The sequence below is a fragment of the Ammospiza caudacuta genome, chromosome 6, assembly GCF_027887145.1.
Source record: "Ammospiza caudacuta isolate bAmmCau1 chromosome 6, bAmmCau1.pri, whole genome shotgun sequence".
Taxonomy (NCBI): domain Eukaryota; kingdom Metazoa; phylum Chordata; class Aves; order Passeriformes; family Passerellidae; genus Ammospiza; species Ammospiza caudacuta.
In genome coordinates, this window is record NC_080598.1 from 20,869,274 (window position 1) to 20,888,056 (window position 18,783).

Consider the following 18,783-nt stretch of genomic DNA (forward strand, 5'->3'; position numbering starts at 1 on the left):
TGGTTTTCTTTTCCAAGATACTGAGCAAGGACAGGAGAACAGAAGAGAAAGTGCAGTGGAAATTATACTTAAAAGTGACTTCCTCTGCAGCCTGGAAGACTTGGACAGAAAAAGAGCAGTGAACAAGAAATGACAGGACAGTGCCCAGACTTCAACATTAACTGGAATTACAGTCAACAAAATCCCAGTGCATTAATCTTTTACATGAAATTCAGAGCCAAAGGGAAAGGGCAGTTTGTTTCTACTAATTTCCATCACAGTGGATTCTGATTACACATCCCAGCACCAAAGGTTTTGCTGACACTCAGTCTGAACACTCCTTTTGTTAGTTCCATGCACTTGCTCCTACTTAGCACTCTTTGCAGCACCACAAATGCTTCCTTTCTGTCCACAGCATTCATACTCCTTGAATATTTGAGGATTTATGGTCCCATCTGAGCCTTCTCTCCCTCATGTTGTGCATATTTAGCTCTTTAAGTACTTCCTTGGAAGTAAATCTCTTTAGTCTCACAAACATTTTTTTTCAGCATAAAAATGATAAGTTTGCTCATAAACTGTAAAAAGGCAGTAATGTATATGAGCAAACTCACGAACAGAAACTCCATTATGAAAACGTCATGTATCTAAATTTGGTTCATCAGCTATTATTCTCTGAAAGCCTTAATGGCTAATTCATTCTGATTGTGACAAAGCCTTTCATGCCTTATGCCTGCTGGATATATAGTACAGCTCTGTTTATGTTTGGACTATATATTTTATGAATGTGCAAAAACTCCTGCTGATCAATAAAGCTCAAAGAAATCTGCAGTAATTATTTCTGGGAAAATATACAACATATGCAGCCTTAACACATTAACAGTGTTTCATTTTAGTCTCATTACTGCTTTCAGTTGGAATCGTTCAGTCTTACTGCATTAGTGAGTGAGAGCTGAGAGACCTGATATTCCCATACTATGCATCAAAGGATTTTAAGTGGTATTTTATGGCATCTCTAGTATTTTTTCACATTCTGCCAAAACTGACTCAAAATCAATGAAGTGTCATCAAATAGTAGCCAGGTATCACTCTCCTATCACAACAGAGGGTGGGTGTAGGCCCTTTAGCAGATCACAGATTCCTCAGCACTACCAAAGGTCTCACTGGCCTTTCACTTTTGTAAGGGTTGCTTCATTTCTTCTGCAAACATAATGCAAAGGTGTGACATGATCTAGTGTGATTTTATACCAGTCAGGAGACAAACTCATCTTACTTGTGAAGTATGAGTGGATGAGGAAGAAGATAAAACATCAGAGTAGCTCTTTCAAGTCCCCATGCCACTCCACTCATGACAAAGCAGCTGCTTGAGTCCATCTAACACAGATACAGCCACTACAACTAAAAGGCTCTAGCTTGGGTTTAATCCAACCTACTCCATCTATGGTAATGCCATGCAATGTTCTTATCTAGGAGTGTCAAAACAGTGCCTAGAAACAGTGATGTATGTGCAAGTGAATAAGATGGCGAGAAGAAGATGGGCAAGGAGAAAATAAAGGACAAGGTAGTTTGTCTGCATTTAAATTCTGCTGCTGGTTTTACCCTCGCTTCTCAAATGTGTTACACAGAAGCATCAGATGCACGTATGTCAGTCTTGCAGAAGCTTAAAAAATGAAGAAGCAGGCAGTGTGGCCTACCTAATTCTGCCCTTTATCTGGTAACACTGAGGGTCTGAAATATCTGTAACATCAAATCGACTCTGGTTGTGCCTTGTGTGGCATCAGTGATTTACACAAAGTAGCCTCCATTTCTTTACCTCCAGAGCTACATTTTTCTGAGGTTCAGGCAATTCTACTTCTTATAGAGAAAGAAGTCAATGTTGCTCTTCATTTTAAGTTGCATTACTAAGGTGGTTAAAAATAACAAAAGAATGATTTGGAATAAAAGCACACACGCTGCTTTACTAAGCCTATTATGTTCTATCCAAGGAGATAATCTTACTATTAGTGAAAAGAAATAGCAAATGTTATGCTCAAAAGTGACATGAATGTCTGGGCAGGCAAGGAACACACAGATTACCTGTCATTTACTTTCAAAATGGGAGCAATTCTGTTGTCTTTCAGCTCTTGCAGGTGATCCTAGGTCTGGATCTGGAAATGGCTCAAAGCCAGGCTTCTTTTGAAGAACCTCTGGCACATGAGAGTTGTTTGAATGCTGCGACAAAAGATGATAGAAGGGACACTTTGTAGGTGACAGGAGAGCTTGAGCCTGCACAGACTGTCAGAGAAGCTGATATCGCTAGTATACTTTAATCTACAAGGAGTTAGGAACTCAAACACTGATTGCCATTTAGACAAACAAATTAAATCTTCACTTGACCCAAATTAGTTCAGCTCCCCTGACTCCTGCAGAGTGTGGTGCTGCCACACTCTATGATGGCCATAAAGCAGTGTCTTGGCACTACAAAAAGAAATGGTGACATTAGGGAAACATTCTTCCCTGACCTAAGGGGCTCCCCAGGGAAGGGGGTCTCCAAGCCAGCCAGAGTTTCTAAGACACTCTTAGTTGTGTGGTTTAGTTTAGTTAGGTAGTCCTGCAAGGAGCAGGTAGTAGGACTCAATGATTCTTATGGGTCTCTTCCAGCTCAATACTGTGTGATTCTGTAACTCAAAGCACATCAGGCATTAGTGGTATGGCATCAGCCTGTATCAGAAAATTAAATATACCCTATGAGGTAAGCCCTTCCTACACACTGATCTTAGGGTCAAGTCTAAAACTAGGTGGGAAGGAAACTTCATTCCTTCTCCTCTCAGTTCCCAGATCCTTTGATTAAGTCTCTTTGATTAATGTCTCCCAGAGCTGAAGAACAGCAGGGATGAAGGGGAGGACTCAGACAGGTTCCATCCCCTCACAAGTTTCATTACCAGCCAAGAGGAAGAAGCTAAAACCTGAAAGACAAGGAGGAGCAGATTCTTCATAATAGACACAACCAAACTAGGGAAGATTGGTGCTGAGTACTTCCAGTCCAAGCAGGCAGCAAGCTGGAATTTCACATGCAACACAGCACTACACAGAGAAGTGATATACTCCGTGTATAATGCTCTCAGGCTGTATGCATGGCATCTGTCTGGTCTCTGCATCACTTGCTGCTGTGGCTGCAGCCAGCATTTCTCTGATTTTGCTAGTTTGATTGCTAAAACACCAGCTCATGTGCTAAACTGGAATGAGAATCTACTGCTTGATCTGCAGCATTAAATTACTGAGATGAAGTCATTTACAGGCTGTTTCTTTCCCATTTAGTTGCTTTGAAATAAATTCCCTGTCACCAATGAAGTTTCAACTGTCAGCTCTCTGGATCCAGTGATACTACTGAAAAACAGTAGGTTTTTTTAGTTTCCTTTTCTTCCTACTCATTAACTTTTCTCTTATTTTCTTTATGGCTGTTTCACTTACAGATGAGCTGGCTGGAGTTCAGAAAACTCTCAACAGCACAGTACAAAACACCATGGGCACTCATTTTCCCCTTGGACTATTCCATAAATGAGAATCTTTTGATATCTGGATAGTCACACAGCATCAGTGCATTCCACAGCTGGTCCTGACCTAATATCAAGTTTTAATTCTCATTTTATTCATCCCAGCAGCTGTGATGACTACTTGCTTATTAACACAAAGTTATCATTTCAATTAAACTGAACACACAGATCTGCCTGTTAATGATTATTTTCCTTCCCCTTCTCATTAACCATTGTTTCAGCTTTTCTACAATAAAAATGAGGGTTATCCACAAATCAGGACATATCAGAATAAGGGGAAGGGGGTGTATCTAAGCCACTTTGTTAATCCTATTTACACAATTTTGTTAATGCTTGATGTGATGGAGCATACCCAGCCTTGCTGCTTTATAAGGCGGCAGCTGGCTTCAGATAATCAGAGAAGAATCAGCATTTTGGCTGTTTCAAGCCCTCTCCCTTTTAAAATTTATTCTCATGTAGGTAATGTGTGGACAAAGATTCCCTCATCCTCTACATCTTTTGACTAGATTATTGGCCATGCTGCATCCCAACCAGAGCAGAAGAATGTGTTCTTAGCACCAAATCATTGGAGGGAAAAAAAAGTGCCACAAAATCTGAGGGTGAAATAAAGAACTACCTATGAATCTTATCTCCTGTTAGGACACAGGTTATTATTTAAGTTTCAAGTGTCTGGAAATGTTGTATCTATACATGTGTGCTGTAACAACCAAATAGAGATGTCCTTCACACAGGGCCCCATACTGGTTTTTACCAGTATTCCTATGATCTCCCGGACCAAAAGTCTCTTTTTGCAAAAACATATGTACTAGACCATGGTCACAGATCCTTTCCAGCAGCTTCTCTAAATGTTCTGTTTCACATTTAACTGAAGGCAGTGGTGCAATTAGACTGATCAGCTCAGCTGGGACAGCCTACAGTGCTGCCCACGGAAAATAGCTAAGGCTGCCAATTATCATTTTCAACAAAACAAAAAATTGATAAATACTTTTGCTTTGGGAGATTTATTTTTCATTTAGACACAATACATATTATAAAAGAAATCAGAATTATCATTACTATTATAGAAACATGGACTAAATGCCTTTTAAAGGTCACTGAAGCACACAGGATGGCTAGATACATCCTGATGTAATCACAGAAAGATGATGAAGGCACTGAGTTGAAATTTAGATAATTTGGGTTTGCTCCATGACTCTCTCACAATCTCCCACTGCAACCTAGGCAAGGCACTTAGTTTCACTTTGCTGCAGCTCTCTGTCTAATGAGAATAATAATATTTTCCATTTGTCTTATCTAATTAGACAGTAAGCTCTACTGGTCAGGTACTCTGCCTCCCAGGAGTTTCATACAGAATGAGAATCCTCATGGGCTGCCTGCAGGGGATACTGTAATACAGGTAATAAATTACATAACCCATCATGATTTAATGTCAGGCACTGAAACTCTTAACCTGGACTATCCATGGAATAATGAATGACCTTTTTCAGGGCAAGCATACAAATATAGATATCTGCTAAACATGTCTAAAAGACAGAGAATTCAGGCAATTTAGCTCCTCAAATATAGATCTTAAGCAATTAACCTAAAAGATAATGTTTACACAGACCCTTAAGGATCAGCTGGGTCAACATTTGAGCACTGAAGTACTTAATCAGGCATAAATCTCCTTAGCATAGAGAAATGGTCTGTTCAGGTGCACCTACAGCACCTGCCTGAAGTCAGCACTATGATCAAGGCACCACAACTGATTTTGTGTTTGAGTGGCAGAGCAAAGTGGTGCCTCATCTCCTGCAAGGACCTGGCCTCAGCAGGAAAGCACAGTGCAGTGGGGTTAAGAGCATACAAGCCAAACATTTTGTTAAAATTCACAGAGATGATGAATATGGCTAACAGCTCTGATGCACATCAGAACTGCATGGTAATTCCAAAGGGAAAATCAGAAAAGATGGATTCCCAATTTCCTATCAAGATAACCCATAGAGATTTGCAGTACAGTTACATGATCCAGCAATGCAAGACCAAATACCTATGAAAAAACATCAATGGAAGTCCATAAAATAATCTTCACAAGTCAGACTCCTGGCTTATTGTCTCTGTCACTGGTTCAGGCCACTGACCCAACCCATCAAAGCTGCCTTTTTCTAACTACAGCTGAGCTTGTAGCAGAGGGACCTCAGTCATACAGTCTTGAGCAACAATACTTGCAGAAATGTTAAACAAGTCTTACTGAAGCAGGAAAGTACTGTTTGCCTATTTCATTCAACAATTTGCATCTATATTCAGATATAAGATTATATATACCAGGTTGCATACTTATCTCAAGAATGCCTGTTGCTTTGATTTCCCTAGGGAAATCTAGTAATGAAAAAGTTTATCTTCTTTCACATTGTAGCTGGGGCAAATAAGAATCAGTGGAAATATACATTTTTTGTTCACTGACATCTTAGAATGACAGCTATAAAATTCACCCCATCTATGCATTTTTGCAGAATGCATAGAGTGGTTGATGTTTCCTTTCCATTTTTTTTTCTTTACACTCTTAGATTTTAATATTATTCTATTCCTCTGAATGCAAAGAAATAGGAATAGGTCTGTTTCTTAAGAGATTAAGGAAGCACTGACTTTACATTTTCCTGACTATACATTGCTACCGAGTAAAGAATATCTGCAGCGGACACCAGGTAATTCCTTTCAAGTCAGTAAATCTTGAGCTTTAGACTATCTAAACTCTCAATTCAGAGACTTAATGTGGATCCTCCTGACTACTGTGCAACTCTGTGCTAAAATCTCATTTACAAACTGAACTTTACTTCTGCTTTCTATCTCCTTTTCCCGCCTGTCCTATACTTCTCAAACCACTTGCTCTGTCCTCCCTTCTTTCAAAAGTCATTGGTAAATGCCAGAGGTAAGTAATTACTAACATTCACACCTAACACCACAGCAGCCTAATACCAAAGAGTTTACAGGTGTGCTCTGACAAACCAATACAAACGTCATATGTGCAGAACACAAAGATACATGATCAGTCTCATCTGCTCTGCATCTTGGTGTATGAAATGTAAATAGGCTCAAATGTCTCTGATACTGCTCACTTTTCATTCACTCAAACTCCATGGAAATCTCATCCCTTGTCACATCATCAAACAGCAGCACTATTCCTAAGGCAAAGCCTTCCACAAACATCCTGTGCCTACCATCACATAAACTCCTGCTCCTCCAATGCAGATGGGCTGAGCTAGTCCTGCTTCCCCCCAGTTCATTTTAGGATCCCCACAGTGCTCCATGCCTCCTGCAGTACCTCAAATATCTTCCTTCCTCCAACCTGCCCACACCAATACACCCCAAGCACATGCCCTCAGCTAGTAATTGCCACAGGCTTTCCTCTTTCTGCTGCTTTTAGGAAGCAGAGCAAGAAGTACTCCTGTTGTACGGGAAATTTGTCTTTCCAGTCCTTGCAGATCAGACTCCCAACAACCCCACATGAGGATGAGGTGCACTATGGGAGATATGAGCAAGCTGAGGTCCAAATTGCTCTTGGTTTTAAGCCAGGCCTGACCATGTAGCTTGTGGGCTTAAAATGCCACAAGTGTCTTCAAGGAGATCTTGAGGATGTGATTTCAGAGTGGCTTGCAACAGGAATACAACACAGGCAGAGCATTCACATCATCTTTACTACTGTCTGGGGTCATATTTAACATCCCAAGCTTTCTGCCATGCTGTGTGGAGCCAAGGAAAAGGGGAGGTCAGTGGAAACTGCTACTACTCACTCAGAGACACACAGCAATGTTTTGCTCAATGGAGTGATGTCTGATCTCACATATGCAGGATATAACATAAGTATCTGCCAACCCACCATGGTAACATGCCCAGCTATTCCCCTCGCTTGGTTTATTCCACTTGCTCATTTTTTTGGCCACTCTTAAGCCTCACTACATCAGACTGTTGCATAGAGACTGCTGAAACACACAATGAATGCAACATTCTAGCTTCTACTTCTTGCTTTCCTTTTCTTTGCATTTCCATTAAATAACTTTTCCATGCTTTTAAGCCCACCACAAATCAGTTACAACTGCCTGCAGACCTTGTTAACTCCTGCTTATCCCAGTTCCCTAAGTTTGTTTAGCTTTCTTAGTAAACCTGGTCTAGTGAAAGGTGTCAAGGGAGTTGGAATTAGATGATGTTTAAGGTCCTTTCCAAGCCAAACCATTCTGGGATTCTAGTGCTGCAGCTTGACAAATATCAGGAGGTGAAGGCAAATTACCCAAATGCATTGTCTGGGGACTAGTGCAACACAACCAAACAGCCTCCATCTTCCCCTCTTAAACACCTGTGCAAACAGACTTCAGTTGCTCCATTGCTACCTTTCAAAGCTCCTATTTCCAAATGGAATAACACATTACAAGAAGTTAGCTAAAGCAAATGCTTCACAGGGAGATATGGCAGCTGCATCACAGACAAGCTAGACAACTTTAGGAGTGGCTGTCACATTTGTGGCAATGCCTTCTGGAGATATAAATTCAGTTCCAAAAGCAACCTTAGCTACTACCAGGGCCAAGGCCAGATGTTAAGTGGCAGCCAGGGAGATGTTGAAAGGAGTGCAGGACTTGATCCAGGAGCAATTGTTAAACATTGTGTGTGTCACAGACACACAAGGCTGGGAACACTTAGGAGCCTTCCCTTTACAATTTCGATGGTAAATCCTATTGCCAGCCAGCTGCAACAAAACAATCCTCTTAAAAAAGCAGACAGGGCATTTTCAGGGCTGTTAAAAAAACCCAGAGAGATTCTGGGAAGACATAATTTTCATTGTGGCAGAACACTGTGTTGGGAACACCTGTGGAATAAGAAAAAGATGAAGGAATGTAGCAACCACACACCCTAAGAGCAGCCCTGGTTTGATATTCAGCAATTTCTTGAATGAAAGAATTTCTTTTGCTATCTGTGTTATCTAGAAAAATAGGAGCTGGCCAAAACCAAATGCCCCAGCTCTAAACTTGAAAACACTTTCAAAATACAGGTCAAATAGAACCAGCAATGTGGGGAAAGGAAGACTAAGAACAAACCTGCATGATAAAGCTCTGTTCCCAGAAACAGGAGCTGCTACCACTATCCATTTCTCTTCCAAAGACATTAGCACAACAAAAACAACTCAGAAGAACCCAAAAAATCTCCCTGGTATTGACTGACAGTGAGAAAGTACCAATGCAATGCAATGTGGAAAGTTACTCTAGACCAAATAAAAACTGAATTCAATGTGGACTAATGAAACTCTATTTCAACCCTCTACAGTTGGGCTTATTCAGAATTAAAGTAGCTATAATAAGGTCTAATATAACTCAATTTTGGAGAAAATTGAGTAAAATAGAGGCCACACTGAATAGTTACTGTACAGAAAGGTAAGGACAGGCAGACAGAGTGAAATGTGGGTACCAAATCAGATCAAGCTTCCCCATTCTCCTGTGCAGAGAGTTCCTAAATGAATTTGCATTCCTTTGCATTACTTAACTTGATCCATCAAGCACAATCCTTATGTCAGGCACTGAGGGACACTGGATTCTGAGTGCTGTGCATGTCAGCAGGAGCAGTACCTGCAGCATTTCCATCTGCCATGGATGCCCAGCTGGGGGGCTGAGTGCATTCACCCCACCTGGGCAATGATGGCTGACCAAGGGAGTCTCTGCCCTTGCCAAAAGGAAAGATGAAGGAAAAAGAACCACAAGCCATAAAATCCTTAAACCCCTCCAGTACTGAGGACTGCCTGCCAGATCCTGACACAGAAGCAGCAGAAGCAGGCACTGCTCACTGCTGTCACTCCAGGGCTAGGCATTGAGGAAAGCACAAAGTAGGTGATTAATTTTGCACATATAAGCTATACCATTAGACTTTGCACCCTGTGGGCTCCTGCTGCATTGGCATTGAAGCTGTAATCCATTACATCTGTCTGGGCACACACTTCCTCCACAAAGTGTGTATTTATAGGACTGTTAAAAATGTCAAGGACTTTCAGCTTCAGATTCTGACTTCAGCCTTCCCTGTTTAGATTTTCACTCACATAACTGCCTTAATTTCCATTTATATTGTTCCTATTAGTTTCAAGCCACATACATAGCCTTTACTAGCCTAGACTGACTAGCTCTGACTGCCTAAAAATCAGCAGGAACAACTGATTAAGGCAAGGGCCTGGAAAAAGTCCTCAATTGAGGCTTGGAATCTCAGTCACTTCAGAGATTTGAGTGCTTGTGTGCCTTAACTCATTCTGTAGTTCCCAGGGGAAAAAAAATTATGCGAAGCACAGTAAGGAGCAGCCTTTTACAGAGGCATCACCAGATGACCAGCTGAACCACAGCTCCTCTTCACTCTGAGGTTTGCCAAACCCCATGGTGAAGTCCTAGACTTGAGCAGCAAGATCGCCTCACAGGATGCAAAATACACACTAACACCAACTACAGACGGTATTCACTGACCCTAAATTTCACCTTGAAGTGGCATCAACCTGCATTTTGATAAAATACACCAGGGATGTGGCTCAAGCTTCTGTGAAATCATGGACACCTGGCACCTTATTAATCTTTGATTTCACAGCAGTCTCCTTGTGCTGGCACCTTTTCTTCCTGACATCTCAGCTTTTGGAGAGTTAATGGTTGGAAAAACCAGCATTGTCAAACCTGACTGTTTTAATTTTCAATTTAAACCAGATTCAATCACTTCAGAATCAACCTGTTTCCTGTCTGCATTGATGTCTCTGTCCTGGACTTCAGATAATCAGTGCCACTAGGGCAAACATTTGGAATGGATTGCTATCAGACCTAAGTGAAAAAGAATTTACAGATACACTACAAAACATGCCTTCACAAAACTCTTCCTCTTCTCTGAAGAGTCCAAGGAAACCTCCACCACCACTAACAATTCCCTCCCTGCAGGTCTTATCCTCCATGGACAGCGTAGTCAGCAATGACCTGCAGCTCCTCATGATTATCAAAGCCTGTTTCACACACGACTCAGTCTCATCTGTGTCGAGTGGGCAGCTTCTGTTGAGATGCAGGTCACTGCAGCATGCATTGCAATAGCAGCAGCATCACAAGACAGCAAACACTGCAGCAGCTCAATACTCACACTCAGCAGGAGGCACTTGTTTTCTTTGATGGCACCTATGCAGCCCACGAAGCCAATGATCATGACAAACGTCCCTGTGACGATCAGCAGGTTGGCAGCTGACAGGGATGGGAAAGAAGAGGAGAGGGTGGCAAAGTTCCCTTGGGTGACAGCCAGCCAGATGCCTACACCAAGGATTCCACAGCCTCCCAACTGGGAAAACAAAGAGAAACAAAGAAACTCAGTTATTGTATCCAAGCGACCCCAGATATGAAACCATGTCAATATGGCAGTGGAGAAAACCAGCAGTCACATCTGGTAAGAAATTTTCTCCTTATGACATTTTTAGTAGGAGAAAGAAAAAAACAAATATAGAGAACTCATCAGTAAGATGCAACACTCAAAAATTGTCACAGATTTCCTAAATCCAAAACACAATCTCCAAATCAGGTCTTTTGCTCTCTAGTTAAAAAGCAGACGCTGAGTAAAGGATAAATTCCCAAAGGGTCAGCTCTTGAAGGGATTGAAAAAATCCCTGTCCTATTTAGGAGCCTTAGAGAATTGCCCAGAATGGCTGAAGCATTTTTGATTCCCCATTCTTCCCATCCCAGTACCCTGTCTCTCACCCTGACACATGCCATAAGCAAACCTTGCCAGAGCAGCCCCCTGGCAGGACACCTCATACTCCTTAGTTCCTAAGGTAAAGCCTCTTCTGGAAGCAAGAGAGCATTTAGAGTGTAAGGCAAAGAGGATTTTGCATCATTATCGAGTCACACAGCACAGCATCACTTAGGCTTCTTTCTTTCCTGCTCTCCCTTTAAAATAACCAATTTTTATTGAGTTTATAATTTCACTTTATTATCCAAATCAATTAAAGGCTTGGAATGAAATTGTGTTCATAGAGTAGTAAGCCAGACATATGCAGGAGCATATCCACTAAATACCTGCATAAAGTGGATGAACATAAGGCAGCTCATGAACCAGGGAAGGAAAAAGGTACAGCTAATCCTGGGGCAGAGCTAAACCTCAGAAATTAAACACAGAGGAGAAACACAAAAGCCAAAGCAATTTCTTATACTAATTACTAAGGTTGTCTCTTAATGCCACTGAATTCCTCCCCAAATAACAGGCAATAAAGGCAGCTGTGTTTTAAGGCAGCATTCCTCAGCCCAGCTGCAAACCAGTCTGTTTTGTTCAGAGCTAAGGAATCAAACTACACCTCACATCAGTGTACCTCAGCTGGACCAACCTGTGTGTCTCCACTGAGAGAAAGCAAACTCCAAGGCACAGGGACTCAAAGCCCCTCATTTAGGAGTCTTTGCATATTCCAGGCATCCCCACATCACTGTATTCAACCTTGCACAAGTACCCTCTTATAAGTGCCCTGGAGGGACAGTCCATGCCCTGACCTGGCACACTGGAAATACCTCCCCTCTATTCCCACTTACACAGCATGATCATTAACACTGTCCAAAATTATTAAAGAACAACCAAGGGAGTGGATGGGGAAGAATACCCACAGAAGGTAACCCACAGAAAATCATTTAGGCTAAGGGAGGGGATATAAAGAAATGCTATCATCATGGCCCAAGGGGAAAAAAAAAGGAGAATCATAATATAGGAATAAATTCCCTGAAGAGGAAATAAAACTCTGAAGGTCTACTGAACAGAACAGCATTGGAGGAGATGTATAAATACCTAAGCTAAAACCAAACTGGTCAGAGTGCTGAAATACAGTCAGGAATAGCACTAAACTGGCTGAGGAATGGGATGAAAAGCAGAAGTGCACTTCTGCCTCTTCAGCTTGGTGGATGTTAGCCTCAAGAACAGCCTCAGAGCTGCAGGCATGGGGAGGCTGCTCAAACAGCCCAATTAAGCCTAATGAAGGCAGATGCCCAAGAGCAGCAGAGCCATGACCTTGCAACACATTTAGCTCTTATCTTCAGTTCTTTGTTCTGAAGCAACTCAACAGCACCAATAAGAGGCAGTTTATTTCATCACCTTTCATGCTCGCCCTGCTGCTCCACTGCTTTGAGTGTTACCAACACCCACAACCATCACTTCTATTGCAGGAGGTAGGTACCACTGAGGATGCTGCAAAGGCAAGACCTGCTTGCCTGCTCCTCCATCATCCACTAAATTCTTATTGATGCACAATGCTCAGTGCTTGAGACATGGTTGCCTGGATGTTTGAATTCAGCATCTTCTGACTCCAAACTCATTCTTGTTTGCAAAAACTGGAAATTCACCAGTGGCATGAAACATCAGAAAACCAGGAAACAGTTCATGCAAAATGCCACGACTGGGGCTCTAGCCATTTAGATCAGGGATGAATATTTCAGATCACCTGTTCAGCAGGAGTATCTCACTACACTGCCCTTGATTCAGAGATGTTCTGCTCTCCAGCAGCTCATCACATTCCTGTTTTTGAAGAGTTGATGCACAGCTCTTCCTTAGGTTGACTGACCAAACTTGAAATGCACAAAGGAATCCTTTGAACATTAAACCACCCGGCTCAAACTGGATTTCATAATGCCAGCACACATTACTGAAGACTGCTCTACTTTTGTTCAGCTCTGTTCCTTTTCCCACACCAGAATATCTACTCAGGGTCCCCAAGTAAATTTACTAAGCTGTCACACCAGGCACACCCAGGAAACAGAGGCTGTCCTTAGTTCTAGACTTAACTGCTCTTTAAAGCTCCCCCTTTCCCCAAGGTGCAAAGCACACCTGCAAGTCCCCATCCAGTGGCCTTTTAACACTCAAGCATCTGGTTAGGGAAATGTTTAAAGAACCAGCACCCACCAAGACAGCCACAGGTGCCTTTCCAACAACAGCCAAATGTTTTCTATTCCAGAACATTGAGAAAGCTTGCTCCTCAACCCTTCTGCCCTCCATTCTGAACTGAACTGTAATTACCAGTCTGAGACCCTGGCATTAGAGGCATCAAATTTACTTATTCTGGATCAGAGCCAAGAGAAAACAGTAGTAGTTGGCTCTATGCTGCATGTCTGTTTTTACTTCCTCCTCTTGTTGTTTAAGGCATGGATAATTTTAAATGGTTATTTATGATGTTCCCCCTCCTCCACTTTTTCTCTCCTTACTCCCACCCCCCAGTCCTTTTTTTGTGTCAAAGAGTGTCAGAAACATAGTGAGGAAATGAAAAGTTTTGACAGTTTTCTGGGCTTGCTGATTTGTAAAATTAAACAAAACCAAACCCATTAACAGGGGTAGTTTTGACAATGTGGGGGCTTCTGCACAAACAGTGATACTGTCATGGTTAAAAGAGAAACCATTAAGACAAAAACATCAGAGAGAAGTCTACAGCTTGAACCTGATCTACTGGCAGCCAAATGAGAGTCTGTATTAACTCCATTTGGTGAGTGCAGAATTGACTTTAAATTAAAAAAAGGTCTCCTTCAAAGATGCCAGGCTACTGACAATAGCATTTTAAAAAATTCCCTTGTGAAATGTTTAACACATTATTTGCCTAATTTTTCATGACAATCTGCTCTCTCTTGTAAGCAAGGCAGCTCATGGCAAAACCTGAAACAAAATGCAGTTCTCTCTAATATTTTTTTTCCCAATTGATGCTGCCTTTTTTTTTTTTTTTTAATTTTTTTGAAAAGTCTTTTATTCTAAGGTCAAAACAGTGAGACACCAGAAGGAATACTTTCCCAGCCCTAAAGACATAGGATATTTGAGTCAGGTGTTTGCTCCAGGAAAGATGTCAGTGTAAATCTTGAAAGGGCTGTTCGGTGCATTTGTGCCTGAGCTGCAGAACTGTGAGGAAAGGACAGAAGCAGTGAGTTCTTTGCAAGTTCTTTGCAAGCCCTGGCCTTTGCAATTGCCTCTGGAAGTAGCAGAATATTCTGCTCAAGACAAATTCCTCACAAATTTATAGAGCACAGTCAAGCAGTACAGCAGGTGTCTTACTCTAAAAGCAGAGATTATCTGTCTCTTCTTCCCCAAGAGATACACAGAGCCATGCACTTGCTCTCTTGGCAAAAAAGCTGCCTATGGAATCAGATCCTCCAAACTGTTCTAATGGGCTGGAAAATAAATTATTCAGGCTTCAGTGCCTACATTTAAAATTGATCTTACAGTATGATAATCAAAGTAATCCCAAACAGCCCTGGATATATGCTTGTTGGTGAAGAAAATTATTCTGAAGTTACAGTTACACACTTAAAATACTGCAGGAGAAATTGACTCATTGTTCATGATAATGGCGCTGGCGTCTTTAAGTGGGGTTTTTTATTGATTTTATTACATGGAAAATGCATCTAATTGAGGTTTCTCATATTGTATCTGATTAGGATCTACTCATCACACTTCCTCTTTCAGCCAAAAAAAAAAAACCAAAAACCAAAAAAAACTTTGTGTGTTAAGAAATCCACTCATAACAGAATCCAAGTGGAAGATATGACCAGTTCCCTTGGAGGATTTTTCTCCCCCAGTCTTTACATATTTAAACTAGAAGGGCTCTCTCAATCCCACTTGCATAAATATGCCTCCTCTGCCAAGTATGGAGTGAAAGTATACAGTGAAAAAAACCAGCATCTAAGTAGCAACAGTAGTGATGCGAACATTATCCTGCAAACGTTCTTGTAATATCAGGCACACTTAAATTACTGCTGCTGTCAGCTAGACACAGAGAGGGGGTGGAAATGGAATACATATGAATATTGACAGGATCAAATGAATCAAGATTCTCATATGGAGAAGCAGGAGCATGGGTGTAAATGCAGAGGCTGCAGTGTTCCACATAAAACCCTGTGAATTACATGTCCCTGCAGCTGTTGCCCATCTAGGAGGGAGTGGCCACTTCTGGAATACTGTTAACATCTTATTGCAAAAGTTCCATACCTTCTTGGTGATTTCTCATGGACAGCTTCTCACAGCACAGCCAACAAACTCCAGCTCTCTTCCCAACCAGCTAACCCACTCTTTTACAGCACTCATCCTCACTGGACACAGCTGTGGCCTGTTAAGGGCAGGCCTGTTCCTAATCTTTGGTAATTAGCACAGCTGCAGCTCCTCAGGGGTGAGATTACCTTCTGCACTACATTTCCTTACGTTCTATCCCCCCACAGAATACACCTTCAAACACACTGGCCACCTGTGGAAAGCACCTTCCAGAGGCAGTTCCAGCCCTCGTAGCCATCCACCTGCACCACGCCACCACTGCTGGTGCACAGTAGGACTGAAATTGCAGGTGGGGCCCCCAGCATGGATCAACTCTTTGGCAGAGCTCATGAGATGTAAACTAGGAGTGTCACAAGCTGCATTTCCTTCACTAGCCCGAGGTCTGAAATTTACCATATAGGGGATGGTAGAAGCACATTTCTACCCTTAGAGTACTGAGGCTCTGTAGTGTAGAGCTCTGCACCGTAAAACTAAAGGATGTGCACAAATTCCATGCAAATGGCTATGATCTGAGCTGTGTCCATCCAGCAAGAATTTAAAAAGATCTAGGGTGAAAAAAAAAAACAGTTGAAAAGAGATCAGTTAGTAGGGACCACACTCCTGGGAGTGAAGAGAGTGGAACAATAGCCCTCCCTAAACACCAATATGGGATAGGAAAGGTGAATAGTGAATCATTATTAATTTTTCTTAAGATTAAAAAAGCTAGAGGTTATTTGGTTAGCAGATTGAAAACCAATAAAGTCAAGCACTTTTCCACAAAACATTTAATTAAATTCTGGAATTCATTGCCACAGAGTTTTGTGGATGTTGAAATATATGCAGGTTCAAAAAGGGATTACACAAATCAAATGAGAGCAAGGTATCCCAGCATTTCTTATAAATGATATTTTACCGGCAGCACTTACAGGGGAAGACCTTAAACTATTAATTGGAGGAGCTGATTAAAATATCCTGTCTTGTCCCTCCTTTTTTTCTTTTATTCTCTCTAAGCATCCCTGACCATGACCAAAAATAGGGTAATCAGCTAGATAAAACCTTTTCAACACTATGGGCATTTGTTTTTTCTCCTTACCTCACCCTCTTCCCCCACTAGTTTAAATGTTCACTTAAAGTTTGAATTCGACTTTTTCTTTTTGCTTGCTTGTTTGACTTGGCATCAGCCTACTGTCAGAGACAGGGTTATAGATATAGACATCAATCAAGGAGTTAAATCTCCATTTCTCCTTACCTTCATATAATATCCTTCATTTTGTATCAATGAATAATAGCTTATCTCAACATAAATTTTAAAGATTTGTTTAATTCATCAAATTTATCTCATTTAGAAACAAATTCAAAATCCCTACCTCCCTCAGATCCACTGGACCTACAAATGCTGTATATCTTTTCCTGTCAGCATGCAGATCCTGTTCAGCTGCTTCTCTCTCAGGAAGGGGAAAGGTAAAGGTGAGTGTGTAACTGAGTAAAGCACCAAGCATTTCAAATGCCATTGTCTTCAGCTCTACATATAAGCAGTAAATATTTAAAAGCTGTATGAAACTAATTGTTTTGCTCTGCCACCCCACATCCTTTTCACTTTCCTTAAAAATTATTTCTGAATACAAAAATCTCACGTTGCTATATGGGCCATTATGTAGAAAAGCAGCAGCCAAAGACCTCCAAGAGCAGCTGGCCTCCATCCCCAGATGGTGTCAACAGCACAGCTGATGGGTCACCACTCTGACCAACAACAGCCAAGGATCCAGCCTGAATGTGGATCTGGACATTGTCTGGACATTGTCTCCTGAATTCATATCCTGCCTGCCTCTCCTTTTCAAGCCAGTGTCCTGTAAGTAGTGTAACACAGCACGTAGCACTCAATATAATTTCAAAATAGGTGTGCTGTGCCATCTTCCACAAGCCTGAACCTGATACCCTGCACGACAAGCAAGCAACTGTTACATGAGCGCTACAATCCCAACCTGTGTTCTGCCTGCCAGCATGACATTCATGCCCTCACTGCCCTCTAACTCCACTGTGTCTTGTCAAAGGTTACAAGAAACACATCAACAGCTCATGTTGCTATTTTCCTTCCCTTTAGACCCCTCTCTCCTATAAACATGGTTTGTTTTAGGATATTCCTTCCAGTTCTTGAGCCTGAAAAATGCCAAGTAATTTTTATCAAGCTTAAAAGGAGCTCTGAAGCCCTGTTTGTAAACTACATGGGCAAAGACACATCCCAAGAACGGCATTCCTTTTCATACTGTCAATAATGGAAACATTCAAAATGCTGCATTTTCTGTTACCCTGGTGTGGATTAAGCTTCAGGAACTTAAGCCCCAAGAAATTCAATATTCCTTCTCAGTTGAGTTCCACCACTAAATTGCAGTATCATACCACTAAAGTAAATTTGGGGACAATTGAAGGTGTCAAAAGACAGAATCCCATGCTGACACCCTGTTAATGGAAAACTGAATAAAGAGTCATTCAGGTAATCCCTGCTGTTTTATGAGTAACATTCTCCTACACACTTGCTCCTCCAAATCATAGCCAGCTATCAACTACAGGTACAGAAGAACAACTGCCACATTTATGAGTTACCTCCAACCTGAAGAGTGATGGTTTCCCTTCATGGGCTCAAAATTCACTGAAACACTTAAATGTGTGCTCAATTGTATCCTTATTCAGCAATGCAATAAAAGAATGTGCTTAACTGCCACTGACCTTAATTAGGCCCTTTTGTAGTGCATTGAATTGCCCTGTGCTGCAAAGCTCTGTCACCAAAGATGTAAAAACTTGCAGAAATAGAACAGTTGAGAGTGACCTATTAAGGCAGCACTGCTGCTAAAAGATTAAACATAATAAAATAATCATAAAAAGTGGTGATTATTAGTGTCACAAGCATCTAATCTGGCAACCTGCCTAAATTGCAATTCAAATTAAAGATTCTGAGGAAAGCAGTGAGGTAATGACAACTTACTAAAACAGAGCAAATGCATGAGTTAGAAATGGAAAAGGGATGAATACACTACTACTACATTTTCCAGGTTCTGGCTTTAACTGCTGCCGAACTAAAAAGCTTTTTCATCTGCTTCTCAAATATAATTTCTAAATCCACCTGGGATTACTGTAATGAAATAGATACAGTTGTAATGAGGAATACATGCATGAGCTCTGGAATCAGAATCCATCAAATGAAGACAATCATTTAACAAAGAAGCAGCAGTGGAAGAAAAGTGGGTGGGACCAGGAGTCTGCATTCTGTTCCACCCCT

The 18,783-nt window shown here is 41.4% G+C and overlaps 1 protein-coding gene across 1 annotated transcript in view; it reads right to left on the bottom strand.

The window, feature by feature from the left end:
* Positions 1-18,783, bottom strand: part of TSPAN4 (tetraspanin 4) — a 187,498-nt gene that overhangs the window by 57,827 nt on the left and 110,888 nt on the right. Inside the window, exon 2 of the mRNA XM_058806428.1 lies at positions 10,623-10,814. Coding sequence (XP_058662411.1) covers positions 10,623-10,814 — 192 coding nt within the window. The remainder of the gene's footprint in view (positions 1-10,622; positions 10,815-18,783) is intronic.